At 36.1% G+C, this 20,094-nt stretch overlaps 1 protein-coding gene across 1 annotated transcript in view; it reads right to left on the bottom strand.

The window, feature by feature from the left end:
• The window catches only part of ARSK (arylsulfatase family member K), a 42,006-nt gene that overhangs the window by 2,531 nt on the left and 19,381 nt on the right, over nt 1–20,094 (bottom strand). Inside the window, exons 4-6 of the mRNA XM_007078906.3 lie at nt 14,318–14,600; nt 11,467–11,638; nt 7,757–7,981 (exon numbers count right to left, since the gene is read on the bottom strand). Of these exons, the coding sequence (XP_007078968.1) occupies nt 7,757–7,981; nt 11,467–11,638; nt 14,318–14,600 (680 nt within the window). The remainder of the gene's footprint in view (nt 1–7,756; nt 7,982–11,466; nt 11,639–14,317; nt 14,601–20,094) is intronic.

Raw genomic sequence — 20,094 nt, 5'->3', positions numbered from 1 at the left:
TGCGTAGGTCTATTTGAAGTAAATGCTTACTTCACTACCCATGTGACCTTGGGCATGATATTAACCACTCCAAAACTCAATCTCCTCATTTGTAAAAGGGGAATAATAATCACACCCGTACTTCAAAGACTTATATTAGGTGTAAATGTGATACTTACGTAAAATTCTGAGAACAGTGCCTGATAGGAAATCCTCAACAGATATTATTTAATCAGTCATTTATTTCTGAATGATAAATGCTCACAGTTGCTTCTCACATTTGTTCTACCAGATATTAATAAGACCTATATGAAAAAGGGGCTTAGTAGTCATACATGTTTACAAACAAGGATTAAAATCAAATAGGTAAATTTTTTGTAGATGTAAATGTATTGCTGATGTATCTCATAAACCTTTAATAGTGGTATGCCATGTGTCTCAAAGTTATTTGATGACATAATATTTTACTCTCATGTAGCATCTTCAGGGGCTAGTATTTTGCAGAACGTATGTTGGAAATCCTGGATTATACTGATTTAGGAAAAAAATAATTTATTTTTCCCTTATCAAATATAAATATATAAGGCATGAGAGATGTCTAATTTAAAAAGAAGTCTTTTTGGGGCATCTGGGTGGCTCAGTCAGTTGAGCGTCCGACTTTGGTTCAGGTCATGATCTCATAGTCGGTGAGTTCGAGCCCCATGTTGGGCTCTGTGCTGACAGCTCAGAGCCTGGAGCCTTCTTCAGATTCTGTGTCTCATTCTCTCTCTGCCCCTCCCTCACTCATGCTCTGTGTGTCTCTCTTTCTCTTAAGGTATTTGGAACTCAAACTGTCTTTTTCCTATAGAAAAATTACCATTAATTATGGCTGGGTACTTGGGACAGTTCCAAAATGATTTGTGCTTGCCTCTCTACCCCTTTTCTAGTTTCCATGTTCCATGGTTTTTAGGTATAATTAAATATATTCAATAAAAAATAGGAAGTAATTTATCAGCAATTCTAGGAGTTAAGCAAAATTGAATAGGAAAATTAACTTGACTGTAAGTATTTGAGGAAAAATAGGTTAATTAAAGGAGAATAAGGAAGTAGACAAAAACCTCTATAAATTTTCTGAAGGTGCATGTTTTACATATGACGTAATTTAAAAATCTGTATCCTCCATTTCCTTGGGAGGGGCATTTTATAAGTACCGATCTTCTGCCAACCAATCATAATTATGGATTTTTTTGAGGAAGAAAGAAAGAAAGAAAAAGAAAGAGAAAGAAAGATAGATCAGAGATAACTGGTTAAAAACAAAAGGAACAAAGACATTAAAGAGGATGTGCATGAGACAAAGGAACAGCCTGAGATAAAACTCACTTGAGCTACAAGACAGTAGGCTACTACTGTGAGGTCTTACCATAAGGAACCCAAGTATCGAGGGAACAGGCTGGGTCAGGCTGGTCTGCATGGCAGCCGTTGGGAGGCAACAGAAGAGGACTTGGAAGATGATTGGAAAGCAAGGACCAATTGGCATATACCTAGGCCCATGAAGTCCCTGCATTCAGCATTTTAATAACCTTTGATACTTAGAAATACCTTGTTTCAGGGGTGCTTGGGTGGCTCAGTTGGTTGAGCGTCTGACTCTTGATTTCAGCTCAGGTCATGATCTCATGGTCGTGAGATCAAGCCCCACATTGGGCTCTGTGCTGACTGTGGAGCCTGCTTGGGATTCTCTCCCTCTCTCTCTCTCTCTCTGTCCCTCCGCTGATGCAAGCATGCGTGTGTGTGTGTGTGTGTGTGTGTGTGTGTGCGCGCGCACGCGTGCGTGCACATGTGCACGCTCTCGCTCTCAAATAAAGTTAAAAAAAAAAAGAAATACTTTATTTCAGATTTATTCCAGGCTGAATTCTCCTAAAGAAGCTCGTAAGACTAAGAAAATTTACATGGGTCTCCTATGTTTATGAGAAGTCAGTAGTAAACTGAGATAAGAGTGCATTTAAATATTTTTTAAATTCATTCGATAAACTAGGTGCTATTCCAGGTGTAAGGAAGCAACAGAGGACAAAGCAGTTAGCTCTCCTGGAGCTTACCTTCTAACATGGTGAGACAAATAAACATGTCAGATGGTGCTAAGTGCAATGAAGAAGAAGAAGAAAGCAGAGGAAAGGAGACAGAGAAGGATGTCGAGTATGTGTTCAGGTGCTATTTTATATAGTGTGTTCAGGGAAGCCTCTCTGAGGAGGTGCCATTTAAACCCTGAGGAAGGGCTAGGCTGAGTCCTAAAGATATCTGGGGGTGGGGTGGGGGATGGGGGTGGTAGAGCAACCCCCTAGGGAATAGCATATGTATAGACCCTGAGGCAGGAACCTGCTTAGTTCATTCCCCAGACACCAAGGAGCCCTGAATGGCTGCAGCAGAGTCTAAGTGATGGATGAGATTGTAAAAGAGGAGTTAGGAGAGGGAAGATACCATGTTAGAATCTCAAGCGCAATAAGAGATTTTGAATTTTTACTTTGTGTGAAGTGGGAAGCCAGTAGAGGATTCTGAGTAGAAGCATGACATGTCTGACGGTGACTACTACGTGGTGAAATGACTCAAGGTGGTATGAGCAGGAGGTAGGTAGGCATCGGGAAGCTACTGTAGGAGTCCAGGAAAGAGAGAATGGCAAATTATTTCCAATCTATTAGTAGTAGTATAATATACCTTTGTAAACTGGTGAAGAATAAAAGCCATATCAAATATCCACCGTATTTAATAAATACATATTTATTTACTTTTCTGTGCCTCAGGAAACTGGGTATTCACTTCTCATATATTAATGATTTCCTCAAAAGCACTTTAGTTTAAACTGCATTTCCAAAAGCTCTTTGATCTTTGCTTAAAACTATTGTTCGTAATTTTTTTTCTTCTAGCAAATCTGTCGTTCTAATTGCATTTTAGTAAGTTTCATCTTTCTTGGTAGCGTAAGAAAGATTAAAAGTAACTGCAGGATTCTTAATAAAGTGCCTTAAAATTAAAATAATAAATAAATGGGGAAAAATGCAGACCTGGATATATATATAATGGTCTCCTGAAGAGAGATAAGATTATATTTCTTTTTTTTTTTTTAAGTTTATTTATTTATTTTGAGAGAGAGAGAGAGCACGCACACTTGAATGTAGGAGGGGCATAGAGAGGAGGAGAGAGAGAATCCCAAGCAGGCTCTGCACTGAGCATGGAGCTGGATGAGGGGCTCGATCCCATGACCATGAGATTATGACCTGAGCGGAAATCAAGAGTTGGATGTTTAACCAACTGAGCCACCCAGGCGCCCCAATATATTTCTTCCTGACCATATGAGTAGATAAAATTTTAGACTGGTATGGCAATGATGCCAACCGTGTACATTTTTGAGGGCATACCTAAGAATAAAAAATACTAATGATGATAATGTCTAACATCTAATTGTTTACAGTGTTCCAGTCATTGTTCTAAGCTATGCATTACCCACTATTATTTACATTTTATTGATAAGAAAACTGTAGACCACAGATGTTAAGTAACTTGCCCCAGGCCAACACTGAAGGAGGGATTTGAATTTAGGCAGTCTGACTCCAGGATCTCTGGATTCTTCAGGACTACAACACAAGTCTTACTTTACTGTAGTTATTCAACTTTGCAATATTTTTTAGGTAAAAAAAAAAAAAAAAAAAAAAGTCTGTGTAGAATGCTTCTCCCAACCCTCCATTAAGATCTTGTAACAAGGACGGGTTTGCAGTTTGAATCCTTAGCAATTAAGTATTCTTTCAAACACAACCGCATTTTTATATAATTATATTTTCACAATCCAAAAAACATGGATTTATCTTTCATATGAGAGGAAGGCAGGTGTTTTACAAAAAAGATCAACTTTTAAAAGAAAAAAATTCACATGAAAATAAGTTTAAAGTTAAAACAATTTTAATTTACTTTCATTTCTAACTGAGCCAAAAGATGTTGGTACTAGGTTATTAGAGAAGAAAATATTGGGGGAGTAATTTTTAAAGAATAATCTCTGAAATGGTATCAACTTTAATAGTATAAAGACTTCTTGTCCATAAAAATGGCACTTTTCTGCCAGTATTAGAAAATGATAATGTGAGAGTATACCACAAAGCACCTACTAAGATAAACACACTAAGAATACCCACTTTATCATAAAATATCATTTTATAGAAAAGAAAAAACTCTTTTAAAGTAACTTTTATGTTTTTCCAAGTTTTAATTTAAATTCCAGCTAGTTAACATAGAGTGCAATATTAGTTTCAGGTGTAATTAAATACCTTTTAAAAACTATTTGTATATTCAGACTTTTTAATAAAAGCATTGTAGCCTATTAAATTTGAACAGCCTCTTCATAGTAAGGTAGGTTTATTAAAACAGGAAACCCAGCTGGTTTTTCCTATTCAATATCCTATTTGAGGTTTTTTGAATCACCAACTTTTATATGATATTTATGAGATCCAATAGACTGGAAGGGAAGAGGATGTCTGGCTTGAGGCTTTGATCTAAAAATTTAATCCCATACTCTGTGTGTAATTTAGATTCATGCAAGATAATACAGCTATGGTTAAGCTAATAAAGTGAGGGCTTTTCGAATCCTAAGAATAGATTGTCTTGTATCTATTGTAAACTCCTAATTGGTTAGCAGAATCACAAAATAAGAAGTGACTTGTAGATATGTTATTCCAATTTGTGTATATTATTTATTAAGCAGAGGTGAAATAGAATTCACTGTCCCCACAAATCTAATTTTTAAGTTAATTCTCACTGAGGTAGCTTTAAACTCTTCTAGCCCTGACCAATTTCATTTTAATTTTTTAAATTTTATTTTACTATTTTTTGATATTTATTTATTTTGGGAGAGAGAGCATCTACATGAGTGGAGGAGGGGCAGAGAGAGAGGGAGAGAGAGAATCCCAAGCAGGCTCTGTGCTGCCAGTGGAGCCCCCTGTGGGGCTTGATCCCATGACTGTGAGATCATGATCTGAGCTGAAACCAAGAGTCGACTGATTAACCAAGTGAACCACCCAGGTGCTCCGATAAATCTTTGTATATAGTTATAGGTTACTTTCTAAAATTGGAATTTTTAGGTCAAAAAGTATGCACATCTCTGAGTAATTTGGAACATAATGCCACATTGCCTCCAGAAAATCTGTGCCAGTTTATACTCCCAAAAGCAGAATAAGAGAAGGCCTATTTCCAAAATAAGATTTTCTAATTCTTTTTAAACTTTGCAAACTCTATATGTGAAAGAAAATTGATATCTTTTCGTTTTAATATTTTTCTACCAAGTTTTAATCTTTAAAGTATCTTGGCCATTTGTGTATCTTCTATTGTGAGTTGTTTGTTTATATCTTTTGGTCAATTTTTTAGTAGGGTATTTCTCTTTTTCCTATAGATTTGTAAGAGCTCTATAAATATTAACCTTTTATCATTTGTAAAAAGGTTAATCTTAGATAAATGCTAATGTTGCCATGTTGTTTCCTGGCTCCAACATAAGATTCTTCCTGTACATCTATGCATCATTCTCTTTCTACCTTATCTCTGGCTAACATCCAGTCCGTAGGATGTTTCAGTGTTTTATATAAAAAGACACATACACAGATATTCTCCTTCCTGTCTCAACCACATAAATGTAACTTTTCCCTTTTGATAATAAAAATATTTGTAATGACACATATAAACTGTGCTAAGCCTTAAGATGTTAATTTCCACTTTAGAATTAGACACTGATTTTTGCCTTCATTTCCTTTACTCTAGTTGGGCAGGTCTAATCAACACATGATCTAAATGCTGTTAATAAAATATATTCTGTAGGGAAATGTGATTCAGAAGGAGTCTATCACGAAGAATCAGTAAAAGATAAAAATAAGTATAAATCTACACAGAACAGTAAGTTTTAAAAAACTGTACTAACTGACAAATAGTAGGGAAAAAGCTTGCAATCAGAGAGAACTTACATAATTTCCAGAAGAGTAGGGAAGGAATGAATGCAAGGAGTTTCTGGGAATGTTTGGTTTTGGAAATGCTTATTGTCATGCAATACAAAGTAGCCAGGGATAGGCAGGTGTTCCTCTAAGTGGGTAATACATTCCCTCATTCTAACCAAATTTATTTAGTGTTTTCTTATATAATCTGTTAGGTAAATACATTGTGAAATCTTGCAGATGACTTTTAACTTCTATGATGCATGAAATGGCAGGTAGTAATAATGGTGTATCAAAAATTATAAAGTAGAAAATTTGTGCTGTAGGCAAATGTAAAAGAATGTTTAAAGAAAATTGAATTAAGCAAAGCATATTAACCAACTAATATATTGGATGATAGAGTGACTAAGCATAGATTAAGACTCACTGCAGATAGTTTCCTATGCTTAATGGTCTATTGAACTGCTAGAGTCCAAAAGACAAACAAAATGTCAAGTATCACTATGAAACATGTTGAGGGAACACTGATAATGAATCATCCCAACCTTTCATAATCATTTGGACTTTTGATCACTGTACTTCAGGAAAACAGAGAAGGCAAATTTGGAAGTGGGGTGGGGAGACCTCTGCAGGAGAGAAAACTAGATGAGGAAACTATAAAGATGTCACCATCAAGAAGCACATATTCACAAAACTATAAAGATGATAAAAAGACAGACACAAATATACATAATCATACATACATTTCTTGTCAAAACAGAAATGAGCAAGTAATAAGGGTTGCCTGAAAACTGATAGAGCAAGAAAGTGGCAGAGATATGACTAAGTGTGATAATTGCTTTGGGATAAAGGGGAGCCAGCAAATGACAACTAAGAAACTGAAGAAATTAAAAATATCACCAGACAAAAGGACAACAAAGAAGGGTGTTCAGATACAAGAAGTGATGTGAAATAAAAGAGAAAAGAAAACGATGATAACAACTGTAAAGAAATTTAAGACCCTGGAGTAGCGTTTACTTAAATGAAGGGAAATACTCTGTACCAGAAGGAAGGAGAAAAAAAGAACTTTTCTTCTGTCTTTGCTTTTCAGATATATGTTTCTTTCACATTTTGATATATACATATTAAACATATGTTGTGTTATCTTTTTCTTTCACCAAAATCTATTTATAAATAGATGGTACTTTTTGCAATTGATGGTGCCTTAGAACAGAAGAATTTCAGTATTTAAATGTTATTTAATTTAAAGTACTCTGCTAAATTAGAAGAGACTAACAGTTCTATATAATTTCCTCTGAATTTGATGATGGTGTTGTTCTGTTATCTTCACAAAAACTGTTAACTACCTCTATTCAAATGTTGCTGTTCTTGACCTATCATTATGCTTATAGACATTAAGAAGCTAGTAAAGCACATAGCACAGAACAATCTAAAGATTCTGAGGAGAAATATGTGCATACATTAGAATTAAGAGACTTTTCTATAATACTGAACAAAATTAGTAGTTTCAAAGTGGATGGAATAATCCAGAAGGGAAATGCTTATACTTTTGAGAGGTAGTGGTAGAGAATCAAATGATACACAAATCATATCTAAAAGTTATGAACCTGAATATCTTTGGTGCCTACTGTATAGTCATGTCCTGATTGTGAATCTTTTGAAGGGAAAAATAACTGTAGAGTATGAAGGTTACAGGATCCTGAGGAGTATTATCCTCATTTTTCAGATGTGGATTTGACTCACTTAAAATTGCTCAAGGTTATGAACAAGTCAGCAAAGCCTGTATTTTTGCTTAATCATTTTCCAATATCATTACAAATAAATATTTACAGAATTGTGTTACTTACCAAGCATAGTAGGGTAAATATCCACAAGAGAAACCACATTTGATACTTGTAGGTTGGCCTTAATTCTTGGTCCCATTATCAACAGTGGAACATGAGCACTAGCTTCATACATACTCATTTTATAAAACTGACGATGTTCCATGGCCAGTTCTCCATGGTCTGAGGTGTATATGACAATGGTTTTCTGAAGAAGGTCTAACTGGTGAAGAGCTAAAATAATTTCTCCTACAATACAAATCAAGTCTTAATTAGCTTTTAGTTTGTGTCTTATCACAATAAGTTTATAACAACCCTAACTTGCAGGAAGGAGTTTGTTAGGATAACTCTTAACATCTGAGTGTCATCTAGTAAGTTATGCCAAGTTTCATGTTCCTGCTCCTCAGCTGACAGACTAGAGAGAGGAAGGAGAAAATATAGAACCAATAGAATAAGATTCTTTATCTGGAGATTATGCTGGCTTGCTTTCTATGTTTCTGTCAGGATTGGGCAATTTTTTCCCTCTTAGTGACTTGAATGAAAAAAGAGAAACAACTCTAGATGTCAGCACTGCACATGTCTCAGACAATGAAAGGACTGATATTACTGCCACTCCGCAATTTCTGCCCAGTGGAAAATCAGAACTCCCTGCTACCCTTTCTCGAAATCCCCAATTTGCAGGTCAGACTTAGCATATTCTTGGATAGGGAATAACTGGACAGTAAAATTCCTATGACTAGTCCCTGTCTATTAGTGTCCTCTTAATCATAGATCACTGGTTTTTGAGAGAGAGAGAGAGAGAGAGAGAGAGAGAGAGAGAGAGAATATCCCACAAGGGGCAGAGGAAGGGAGGGGGAGAAAGAGAAAAAGAGAAAGAGAGAAAGAGAAAGAAAGAGAAAGAGAAGCAGGGCTCAAGCTCACCGGATGTGGGACTCAAACTCAACGAACCATGAAATCATGACCTGAACCAAAGTCAGATGCTTAACCGACTGAGCCACCCAGGTGCCCCCTCTCCTCTTCATTGTAATTAAGAGAATCCCAGTAAGGCATAGTCCAGGGAGGAATCCTCCTTCTTTTGACAGTTCCTGAATCTGGCCTACAGGGGTCTGTATTATTAAAAACAAAATCCACAGGTGATTTTGAAGTCCAGTCAGAACTGAGACCCACTGCTCTATGGAGTTATTTACCGAATACAGACCATCAGGATCTTTCAACTGGACAACTGTAATGGCTTCCTAATTGGTCTCCTTTGCCCCCATCCCCCTGCCCCCCACCTTGTACCACTCTGGTGGCTATCTTTCTAAAATATCTGATCATGTCACACCTCACCTTAAAACTTTTTCAAAACTTTCCATTGTGTAATTCCCGAGCAAGCTCAGCACCTTCAGCTACCCCTAAGCCTTTACCTTTTATAGTCCTAAATTACTTAGAATTCCCTGAACTAATAATAATTAGTTAAGACTTTCTTGCACACACTCTGCCTTTATCTGTGTTGAATGCCTTTTCTCCTGCCAGCTACTTGGCAGATTCCCATTCTTCTTTTATGACCTAATTCAAGTATTATCTTCCTGGTGAAACATTCCCTGCTCCTCCAGGTAGACTGAATTGCTCTCCTCCAAGGCCCCAACAACTTGTATATAACTGTAGTTACAACAACAGGTTATAAATGATGTTTATCCTCATTCAGTAAATGTTTCCTGAGTTCTTACTATGTGCCAGGCATCATGGATACAAAGCTAGGCATGGATGTTGCAATTCTGAATAAGACTGAAGTCACGGCCCTCATGAGGCTCTCATTGTTCAAGGGAAGCAGATGTAAACAAGTAAATAAACTTAATAATTAAAGATTATATAAACAATCAGGATGCTAAGGTATAGAATAAGGAGGATGGTGGGGCTGGTATACTAACATATGGTGGTGGGGAAGACATCCCTGAGGAGGTGATACTTGAACTGAGAACTTAAGACTGAGAATAGCCAGCCATGTAAAAAACAAATGGAGGGGCACCTGGGTGGCTCAGTCGGTTAAGCGTCCAACTTTGGCTTAGGTCATGATCTTGAGGTTCGTGAATTTGAGCCCCACATTGGGCTCTGTGCTGACAGCTCAGCACCTGGAACCTGCTTTGGATTCTGTGTCTCCTCTCTCTCTGCCCCCTCCCCTGCTCATGTTCTGTCTCTCTGTCTCAAAAATAAATAAACATTAAAAAAAAATTTTTTTTTAAACAAATGGAAAAGTATTCCAGGCAGAGGTGAAAAGCAAATATAAAGGCCCTGAGGTGGAAAAAAAGCTTAGTGTTTTTTGTTTTAAGTTTATTTATTTATTTTGAGAGAGAAAGTATGAGCACATGTGGGGGAGGGGCAGAGAGAGAGGAAGAGAGAGAATCTCAAGTAGGCTCCGAGCTGTCAGGGCAGGGCCTGACACAGGGCTGGAACTCACAAACTGTGAGATAATGACCTGAACCAAAATCAGGAGTCAGTGGCTTAACTGACTGAGCCACCTAGGTGTCCCAAGAGCTTAGTGTTTTTTGTGGATTTAACAAGATACACCATATTCCATAAACTTTGTAACTAGAAGTGAGCTGCTGCTGCATTTTTTTTTTCTCTGAAGAGACTTCAAGAGGTATTCCCACACTCCCTGCAGCAACATTATATATATAAAGTATTTCACCTTCGTGGATACAGATGAATGGATAGCTGCAACCTTTAAGAAGCAATTTCCAGGGTGCAAATGGGTCAATATTCACAAACATCAGAAAATGTGAAGATGAAAGAAATTTACTTAAAATCTCATTTACATTTAAGATTGAGTACTTGGAAGATCCTTAGGACTTTTAAATCATATTATACTCACTATATATAAATAATTTACCCATATCTTTTTTGCTTTCTGATTTATACTTTTCTATTTTTGCCCAATGAATGCTTTTTAAGAAACAGCCACTCCTTCACTCTCAAAGTATACTTTGTACAGAAGAGGTGCTTCCCACATTTCACTAAAGCAATTCTGCTCCACTCCACAGTATAGCAAAATATGAAAAATAACTTGTTAGAAAAATAATTTTTTTTTAAACCAAGGGTTCTCCAATCTAAATTAGAAATGGCCATCAAGTAACTCTACAAATGAGTAGACAAAACACTTTCTTGATAGGCATCTTATGGAACCAGGTAGGGTCTTGAGATGAGCTAGGGAAGGAAACTCCATATGATTCTGGACCAGAATACACTGATGGGAAACTGATGTCAGGTTTAGTTAAACCTTGCTCTAAAGGGCCTGGGAAGAATGGTTTTGTTTTGAAGTTATTACAAGCTTGGGAGAAGTCACAAGAATCTGTGACTAAACACTTAGGGCCACTTAGAACCTAAGCTGTCTTACAATTACCTGTCACATGGGTCCCTCTGTTTGGTTAAACACTGATTCCTGTTTAAAGCAGGTAAAAAGTTTTGTTTCAAGCAGATACTAGCCTTGTATGCTCCTATCTTTATGAACAAATCTGAGCATTTCTTAATTTATGAATAATCAAGATAGAAAAGGCTTTTTATTCCACAATTAATAATGCACATTATCCAATTTTTATATGTGCCAAGATTTTTATAATTTTAAGTTTTTAGCATCTAAGCAACTGTTATAAAACACTGTCTAAGTTCATACAAGTCACCAACCAGCATGATCACAATTTATTGGAAAAATATTATACATTTTCTTCATTTAATTGCTTATTAAATATACCACCTACCAAGCATGGCATCTGTCTCGGCACACATAGCATAATAAAAGGCCCTAATATTCTTAATTTCTTTTTCTGTAAACTTTCCAGTGCAGTTTTTTGTATAAGAAGAGTAATAATCTACAGGGTGCATTTCAGACAGAGGCAACCATTTGGGGATTTTGATGGCATCATAAGATACCTAAAAAGGAGAGAAAAACAAGGTAGTAAATATTCTTCTCCTCCAACAAGTATGTATGGTGAACTAGACTGACTTAATTACTTAGGATAGTAGAAGAGAATACTTATGAGTTATGTAAAAGTAAATCAAATACATAATTAGGAACAAATTGTTAATATTCATAGTAACAACAAAAGGTGTATACTAATACTTGCATATATAGTGAGACAGTTATAAAAATTATTTTATAATTATACATGACAATAATAAACATGAGCTATATTAGGCATTATTCTAGCCCAGAAAAAGTATTCAAGCTTTTTAACATAGTGTGTGATCAACTCAAAATTCCAGAATCAGCAACCTGAGAATCTAGATCATTTTCCCAGCAGTTCACTAGAAAAATGCAAATATCGAGTGAGACAGCCAAATGTTTGCTAAAAACAAATACAACTTTTTAATACATATAAATGCTTACAGTTTTGGTGAAAAGATAGACCTAAGTCATGCATTTCTTTTTTTAGTCATGTAACTAAAAAATCTCAAATTTCTACTTGCAATTTACTTAAAAGTTATTTGGTTCAGTTCATTAGGCTAGTACTAATTCTAGACAAAATTTTCAAGATAGAGCTAGATACAAGTTTTTCAGAAGACATAAAATATCTAAAAATTTTACATTGTTTCCTTTGAAACAGGGTTCACTAAACATTCCTTTTTCTTTTTCTTTCTTTTTTTTTTTTTTTTTAAGATTTTAGTTTTAAGTAATCTCTACACCCAATGTGGGACTTGAACTTACAATACCAAGATCAAGAGTCACATGCTCTACTGACTGAGCCAGCCAGGTGCCCCTAGCATTTTTGATTAGAGATTTTGTTTTTGTTTTTTAATTTTAGAGAGTGAGAGCTAGGAGGGGCAGAGGGACAGACAGAATCTTAAGCAGGCTCCATGCTCAGTGCAAAGCCTGACATGAGGCTCGATCCTATGAGCCTGGGATCATGACCTACTCCAAAATCAAGAGTCGGACTCTTAACTGACTAAGCCACCCAGGTACCCCCTGATTAGGTACGAACTTAAATTTAACTTGACACGTTTCATAACACAGGTAGTCCTCATTTGCATGGTTCAAATGTGTATGGATTTCAGTTACCACAGTTTAAGGAACACCAGTCCCTCAACAACACAGTTTAAATTTTAGTTACCAAAGTACATTAACTGTAATTATACTGAATAAAGCACAAAATTTCACAAATACTGCTAGCTCTTCAGTCTACAAATCACTATGTAAATTACAGATGTGTATCAAGTCAGTGACTAATCAGGTCATTTTTAAAAGCGTCTGTCAGTGATTGGTCACTGCATATCTTTTCTTCAGTTATGTACCCTCAGCAAAGTGTATCCTTGTGCTGCCTCCTTGCCTCCCAGCGATAAATCCACGTGACGTTTTACAAAAATGGATAATCAAAAGAGGGGACTTACCAAAAAAGATAAATGTAGAGTAAAAAAAAAAAAAATGAAAAAGTGGTAACACTAGACGTGAGATTTGAATCAAACATTAATTAGAGTTATAGAAAAAGTAGCCAATCTGAGAATGCTGACACTGCTGCCATTTGATACACTCTAGCTGTGCAGCCAGAGGAGCTTGGCCAAGACACACTCGTGGATATAAAGGAGGAAGGCCGTTGCAAAAAAGGATGAGTGTGTCCTAGGGAAAGTGACACTAGCAAAAATCTGTACCTTAAAGGAACTCTCAGAAATTTATCATGACACTGAAAGTGCAAAGGGTAAAATGTTGGAAGGTGATCCATGTTTAGAAAGGAATATGACAATCTGCCAAGACGTAGAGCTGCTTGCTCCATGTCTTCTTATACAATGAGCAGGCAAGCACTGTTCAAACCCTGATTTGTTTTTTTTACAAAGACACAAAATACTTTAATTCTCAGTTTCTAGTGTTTTTAGTTATTAAACATTAGTGCATTAAACATTAGTGTCACTGTTTTTTTTTTTTTCATTTCCCTATATATTTATAACCCAGAAGAAGAGAGGTTTAATGTTTTGACAAATGTATTTAAGAGTCCTAGAAAAATAGTCATTTTCTCAGTTGATTATTGAGATCTCTTTGTACAGTTTCAGCTTGCATGGTCACTTTTACCACCCTGACCTGTGGCAGGTGAGGACTGCCTGCAATCTTAAGACAGTATCTTTTAGTTTCTCTCTCTCTCTCTTTTTAATGTTTATTTTTATTTTTGAGAGAGACAGAGACAGAGAGCGTGAGTGGGGGAAGGGCAGAGAGAAAGAGGGAAACACAGAATCTGAAGCAAGCTCCAGGCTCCCAGCTGTCAGCACAGGGCCTGACTGGGGCTCAAACTCATGCACTGCAAGATCGTGACCTGAGCAGAAGTCAGACGCTTAACCTACTGAGCCATCCAGATGCCCCTAGTTTCTCTTTTTATAGATAAATTATATGCAAATGTGATCAACTCAGAAGTAGTTTCCGGAGTTTTAATACTTATTTATTTCTGTAAAATTGTCCCTTTGGTTTTTGTGAACCAATTATTGGTCAAGTTTGATTTACTAAGGTAAACAATTTTTAAATTTTTCTTTAAAAGTGATAATAAAAAAAAAACAAACCCTGGGCAAGTACCAATAATATACAGCTTCTAATGTTAACTTGTACTTTTGAGCACACAATAGTGTACTTACCTTTTTAAGCCAGTAAAGAGATGTGTGAAATGTTGAAGATCCAAAATTTTCTCCTGACGATGGTGAAGGATATGGATGTGGTAAATTTAATCCCAAGTATAGAACAAATGGTTGAGTGTAATTACTTGCTTCCTTTCTTAACCAATTTACTGCTCTGTCTGTATTCTTCCAGTCTTCTTCCATTATTCTGACTTTAGTCTTTTTAGGGATAAGATTAACCATAGGCCTGCCTTCTTGTCTGAGTAAGAAAGCAACATCTCTTGTCCATGCTTCAACACGATTGCTGAAGAGGTCAAAAGACAGGTGTGTTAGAAGGTACTAAAAAAGATTTTAAAAAACTGACTAAACATAAGAAATCAATATGGAAAACAACTTTTAGACTCAGTCATGTAAAGAATCAGGCTCACTACACTAGATCTCATTAAGAGGGTTACTGAGGCTTGCAAATACAAAAACCAGGAAAAAAAATGACAAAACGCAAATATTCACCCGTGTGTTCTTTAAACTAAGATAGAGTATTTAGAAGGGTTACTTTTTCTTTTTTTTTTTTTCGTTTTAAGTGTACAATTGACTTTTAGTAGATTTGCAAAGTTATGCAACCATCACAACAATCCAAATTTTTTTTTTTTTTTTTTTTTTAGTGTTTATTTATTTTTGAGGCAGAGAGAGACAGAGCATGAGTGGGGAACAGGCAGAGAGACAGAAAGAGACACAGAATGCAAAGCAGGCTCCAGTCTTTGAGCTGTCAGCACAGAGCCTGATGCCGGGCTTGAACTCACGAACCCATAATACCAAGACCTGAGCTGAAGTTGATGCTTAACCGACTGAGCCACCCAGGTGCCCCACAACAATCCAATTTTTTAAAGTAATTTCTATGCCAAATGTGGGGCTTGAATTCACAACCCTAGATCAAGAGTCACATGCTGTACTGACCTAGCCAGCCAGGCACGCAAACAATAATTTTAGAACATTTCCATCAGCTCCCAAGCAATTTTTGCTTTACTTGAAGTAACTCCTCATTTTCAACCCCAGCCCCAAAGTCTCCAAAGCCCATCGTCAGCCCAGTTGTTTCATCTCTGACCTTAACCAGGATAACCTTATTGCACAGCTCCAGGGGATAACATTCACTTGTAGAAGGGTTACTTTTTCATGTAAGATATTTAGTAAAATAAAAAATGTTTCAAGTTCCTAATATCTCTCCTAAATTTTCTAGCATTTTGTTTTTTTTTCTGTCAGAAGAAGAGAGGATTTTATTTTTATTTTTGTTCCAGTGTAGTTAACATACAGTTTTGTTTCAGGTGTATAATATAGTGATTCAACATTTCCATATATAACTCAGTGCTCATCAAGATCAGTGTACTCTTTAATCCCCTTCACCCATTTCACCCATCTCCCTACCCACCTCCCCTCTGGTAACTGTGTGCTTGTTCCCTATAGTTAACAGTCTGCTTTTTTGTTTCTTTCTCTCTCTCTTTTTTTTCCCTTTGTTGATTTGTTTTTTAAATTCCACATATGGGTGAAATCATAGGCTATTTGTCTTTTTCTGATGGGCTTATCTTGCTTAGCATTATACTCTCTAGCTCCATCCATGTTGTTGCAAATGGCAAGATTTCATTCCTTCTGTGGCTGAATAATATTCCATTGTATATATATATATACCACTTCCTTTTTATCCATTCATCTATCAATGGACACTTAGGTTGTTTCCATAATTTCACTATTGTAAAGCTTCAATAAACATAGGAGTACATGTTTCCCTTTGAATTAGCTTTTTGGTTTTTGGGTAAATACTCAGTAGTGTGATTACTAAATCATATGGTGGTTCCATTTTTAACTTTTTGAACCTCTACACTGCCTTCCACAGAGGCTACACCAGTTTGCATTCCTATCAACAGTGCACCAGGTTTCCTATTTCTCCACATCCTCACCAACACTTGTTTCTTGTGTTTTTTTTAGCCATTCTGACAGGTGTAAGGTGATATCTCATTATGGTTTTGATTTGCGTTTCCCTGATGATGAGTGATGATGAGCATCTTTTCATGTGTCTGTTTGGCCAACTGGATGTCTTCTTTGGAGAAATGGATACTAGAAATGGATACTAACCCACAGATTTTGGATATGTCATTTGCAAATATCTTCTCCCATTGAGTAGTTTGTTTTTGTTGGTTGTTCTTTTGCTGTGAGAAGCTGTTTATTTTGATGCAGTACCAATAGTTTATTTTTGCTTTTGTTTCTCTTGTCTCAGGAGACATATCTAGAAAGATGTTCTTATGGCAATGTCAGAGATATTATTGCCTGTGCGGTCTTCCAGGATTTTTATGGTTTCAGGTCTCACATTTAGATCTTTGATCCATTTTGGGTTTATTTTTGTGTATGATGTAACAAATTGGTCCAGTATTATTCTTGTGCATGTAGCTGTCCATTTTTCCCAGCACCATTTGTCAAAGAGACTGCCTTTTTCTTATTGCATATTCTTGCATCCTTTATCAAAGATTGTGGGTCTATTTCTGGGCTTTCTATTCTGTTGATCTATGTGTCTATTTTTGTGCCAGTACCATATTATTTTGATTACTACAGCTTTGTAATGTAACGTAAGTCTGCAATTATGATACCTCCAGTTTTGTTTTTCTTTTCCAAGATTGCTTTGGCTATTCAGGGTCTTTTGTGGTTCCATACAAATTTTTTGATAGTTCTAGCTCTGTGAAAAATGCTGTTGGTATTTTGATAGGGATTGTATTAAATCTGTATACTGCTTTGGGTAGTACAGATATTTTAATAATATCTGTGGTTTCAATCCATGAGCATGGAATGTCATCCCATTTCTTTCACCATTGTCACCTTCAATTTCTTTCATCAGTGTTTTATAGTTTTTGGAATATAGGTCTTTCACCTCTTCAGTTACATTTATTCCTAGGAATTTTATTATTTTTGGTGCAACTGTAAATGGGATTGTTTTCTTAATTTCTCTTTTCCTGCTTTATTATTAGTGTATAGAAATACAATGGATTTCTGTACAGTGATTTTGTACCCTGCAACCTTACTGAATTCATTTATCAGTTCTAGTAGTTTTTTGGTGGAGTCTTTGGAGTTTTCTATATATAGTACCATGTCATCTGCAAATAGTGAAAATTTTTCTTCTTCTTTACCAATTTGGATGCCTTTTATTCCTTTCTTTTTTTTCTGGCTGCTGGGGCTAGAACTTCCAGTACTAAGTTAAGTAACAATGGTGAGAGTGGATATCCCTGTCTTGTTCCTGACCATAAAGGAAAAACTCTTAGTTTTTCACCATTAAATATGATGTTTGCTGTGGGTTTTTCACATAAGGCATTTATTATGTTGAAGTAAATAAGTAATAAAGTAAATTTTTTTTTTTACTTTACAAGTAAAAGTACTTTACTTTACAAGTACTTTACTTTACAAAAAAATGAAGTAAATAAAGTTTAAATCTACTTTGTTGAAGGTTTTTAAAATAATGAATGGATGCCATACTTTGTTATGTGCTTTTTCTGCATCTACTAAAAATGATCACGTGGCTTTTGTCCTTTCTCCTATTGGTGTGATGTATCATGTTGACTGATTTGCAAATATTGAACCATCCTTGCATTCCATGAATAAATCTCAGTTGATTGTGGTGAATTATTTTTTAAAATGTATTGTTGGATTCGGTTTGCTAATTTTTTTGTTGAGGATTTTTGCATCTATATTAATCAGAGATATTGGCCTGTAGTTTGTTGTTGTTGTTGTTGTTGTTGTGCCTTTATATGGTTTTGGTTATCAGGGTAATGCTGGCCTCATAGAATTAATTTGGAAATTTTACTTCCACTTCTATTTGTTGGAAAAAGTTTGAGAATCGTTATTAACTCTTTAAATGTTCAGTAGAATTCACCTATGAAGATGTCTGGTCCTAGACTTTTGTTTGTTGGGAGGTTTTTTGTTTGTTTGTTTGTTTGATTCAATTTCATTGCTGGTAATTGGTTTGTTCAAATTTTCTATTTCCTCTGGTTTCAGTTTTAATGTGTGTTTCTAGAAATTTATCCATTTCTTCTAGGTTGCCCAGTTTTTTGGCATGTAATTTTTCAAAATATTCTCTGATAGTCCTTTGTATTTGTGTGATGTTGGTTGTTAATTCTCATCTTTTGTTTCTGATTTTGTTTATTTGAGTCCTCTCCCTCTCTCTCTCTTTTCTTTTTTGATGAGTGTGGCTAGAGGTTTATCAATTTTGTTGATGTTATCAAAGGGCCAGCTCCTGGTTTCATTGATCTATTCTATTGTTTTTTTAGTTTCTATATCATTTATTTCTGTTCTAATCTTTTTTTTTTTTTTTTTTTTAACGTTTATTTTTGAGACAGAGAGAGACAGAGCATGAACAGGGGAGGGGCAGAGAGAGAGGGAGATGCAGAATCTGAAGCAGACTCCAGGCTCTGAGCTGTCAGCACAGAGCCCAACATGGGGCTCAAACCGCTAGATCATGACCTGAGCCAAAGTGGGACACCCAACCGACACCCACCCAGGAGTCCCTCATCTAGTGTATTTTTAATTGGAATTATTTTGTTCTTTATTTCTGATTCTTTTTTTTTAATGTTTATTTTTGAGATAGAGAGCATGTAAGTGCACATGTGCACATGAGTCAGGGAGGGGCAGAGAGGGAGACAGAAGATCCAAAGTGGCTCTGCATTGACAGCAGCAAACTTGATACAGGGCTTGAACTCATAAACCGTGAGATGATGACATAAGCCGAAGTTGGATGCTCAAGTGACTGAGCCACCCAGGTGCCCCATAATTTGTTATTTTTTTTTTATCATTTTGAATTTTTTAATGGTCTCACTGATGTCCTCTACTCTTTTCTCAAGTCCAGTGAGTATCTTTATGATCATTACCTTAAATTCTCCATCAGGTGTAATACTTGGCTCTGTTTCACTTAGGTTTCTTGTTTCTCTTGCTGTGATTTTTGTCCTTTTCTTTCATTTGGTACATATTCCTCTGTCTCCTCATTTTGCCTCTCTGTCTGTTTCTCTTTGTTAGGAAAGTCAGCTATGTCTCTTGCTCTTAAAAGTAGTGGTTGGGGTGTGCACTTTTAACAAGATGGTTCTGGATCTCTTCCACAGGGTATTTACGGCTGATCCCAGAGACCCTGAAGGGCTGTCGGGGGGGTCCACGAGGTCAAAACTACTGCCATAACAGTAAGATGTTATTTGCTTTTTTCACATTCAATCTCACATGAGTGGACAAAGGGACACAAAATTATCATGTTTCTGATAAAGGCATTCACAATATGTTATAACTTGTCCATCCTCTACCTGAGGTCTAGTTCTTTATATCCTCACTACTCCAAAGTGGTCTATGGACCAACAGCATCAGCATCACCTGGGAGCTTGATACAGATGCAGAATTTCACGTCCCTCCCAGACTCAATGAATCAAAAAGGATATGTAACATGATGCCCAGGTGATTTGTATGCATATTAAAGTTTGAGATGTGTTGTTCTACATACCAGTCTAAGAATTCTTTTATGCAAAAACTTCTCAGTTTTTAGACAGGATAATCAAAATAGTATCTTCAGTAGCCCATCAATGGACTACCTTGGTTCAGTTCCAGAAACAAGGTGACGGCTAAATGCACTATCCAATTAGCAGTTTGGTTAATTCTTTTTAACAATAAAATATCCTCCAGTATGCATGGAAAAAGAAAACCCTAACACAATACCAACAAATTTTTGCAGAAATGTACATGTGTGCCATTGCTGTGCAGGTTTTCTGTGCCAATATGCCAAATTATGC

The sequence above is a fragment of the Panthera tigris genome, chromosome A1 (assembly GCF_018350195.1).
Source record: "Panthera tigris isolate Pti1 chromosome A1, P.tigris_Pti1_mat1.1, whole genome shotgun sequence".
NCBI classification, from domain to species: domain Eukaryota; kingdom Metazoa; phylum Chordata; class Mammalia; order Carnivora; family Felidae; genus Panthera; species Panthera tigris.
Note: the sequence above shows the minus strand (reverse complement) of the source record. Positions and strands in the feature narration are given on the sequence as shown.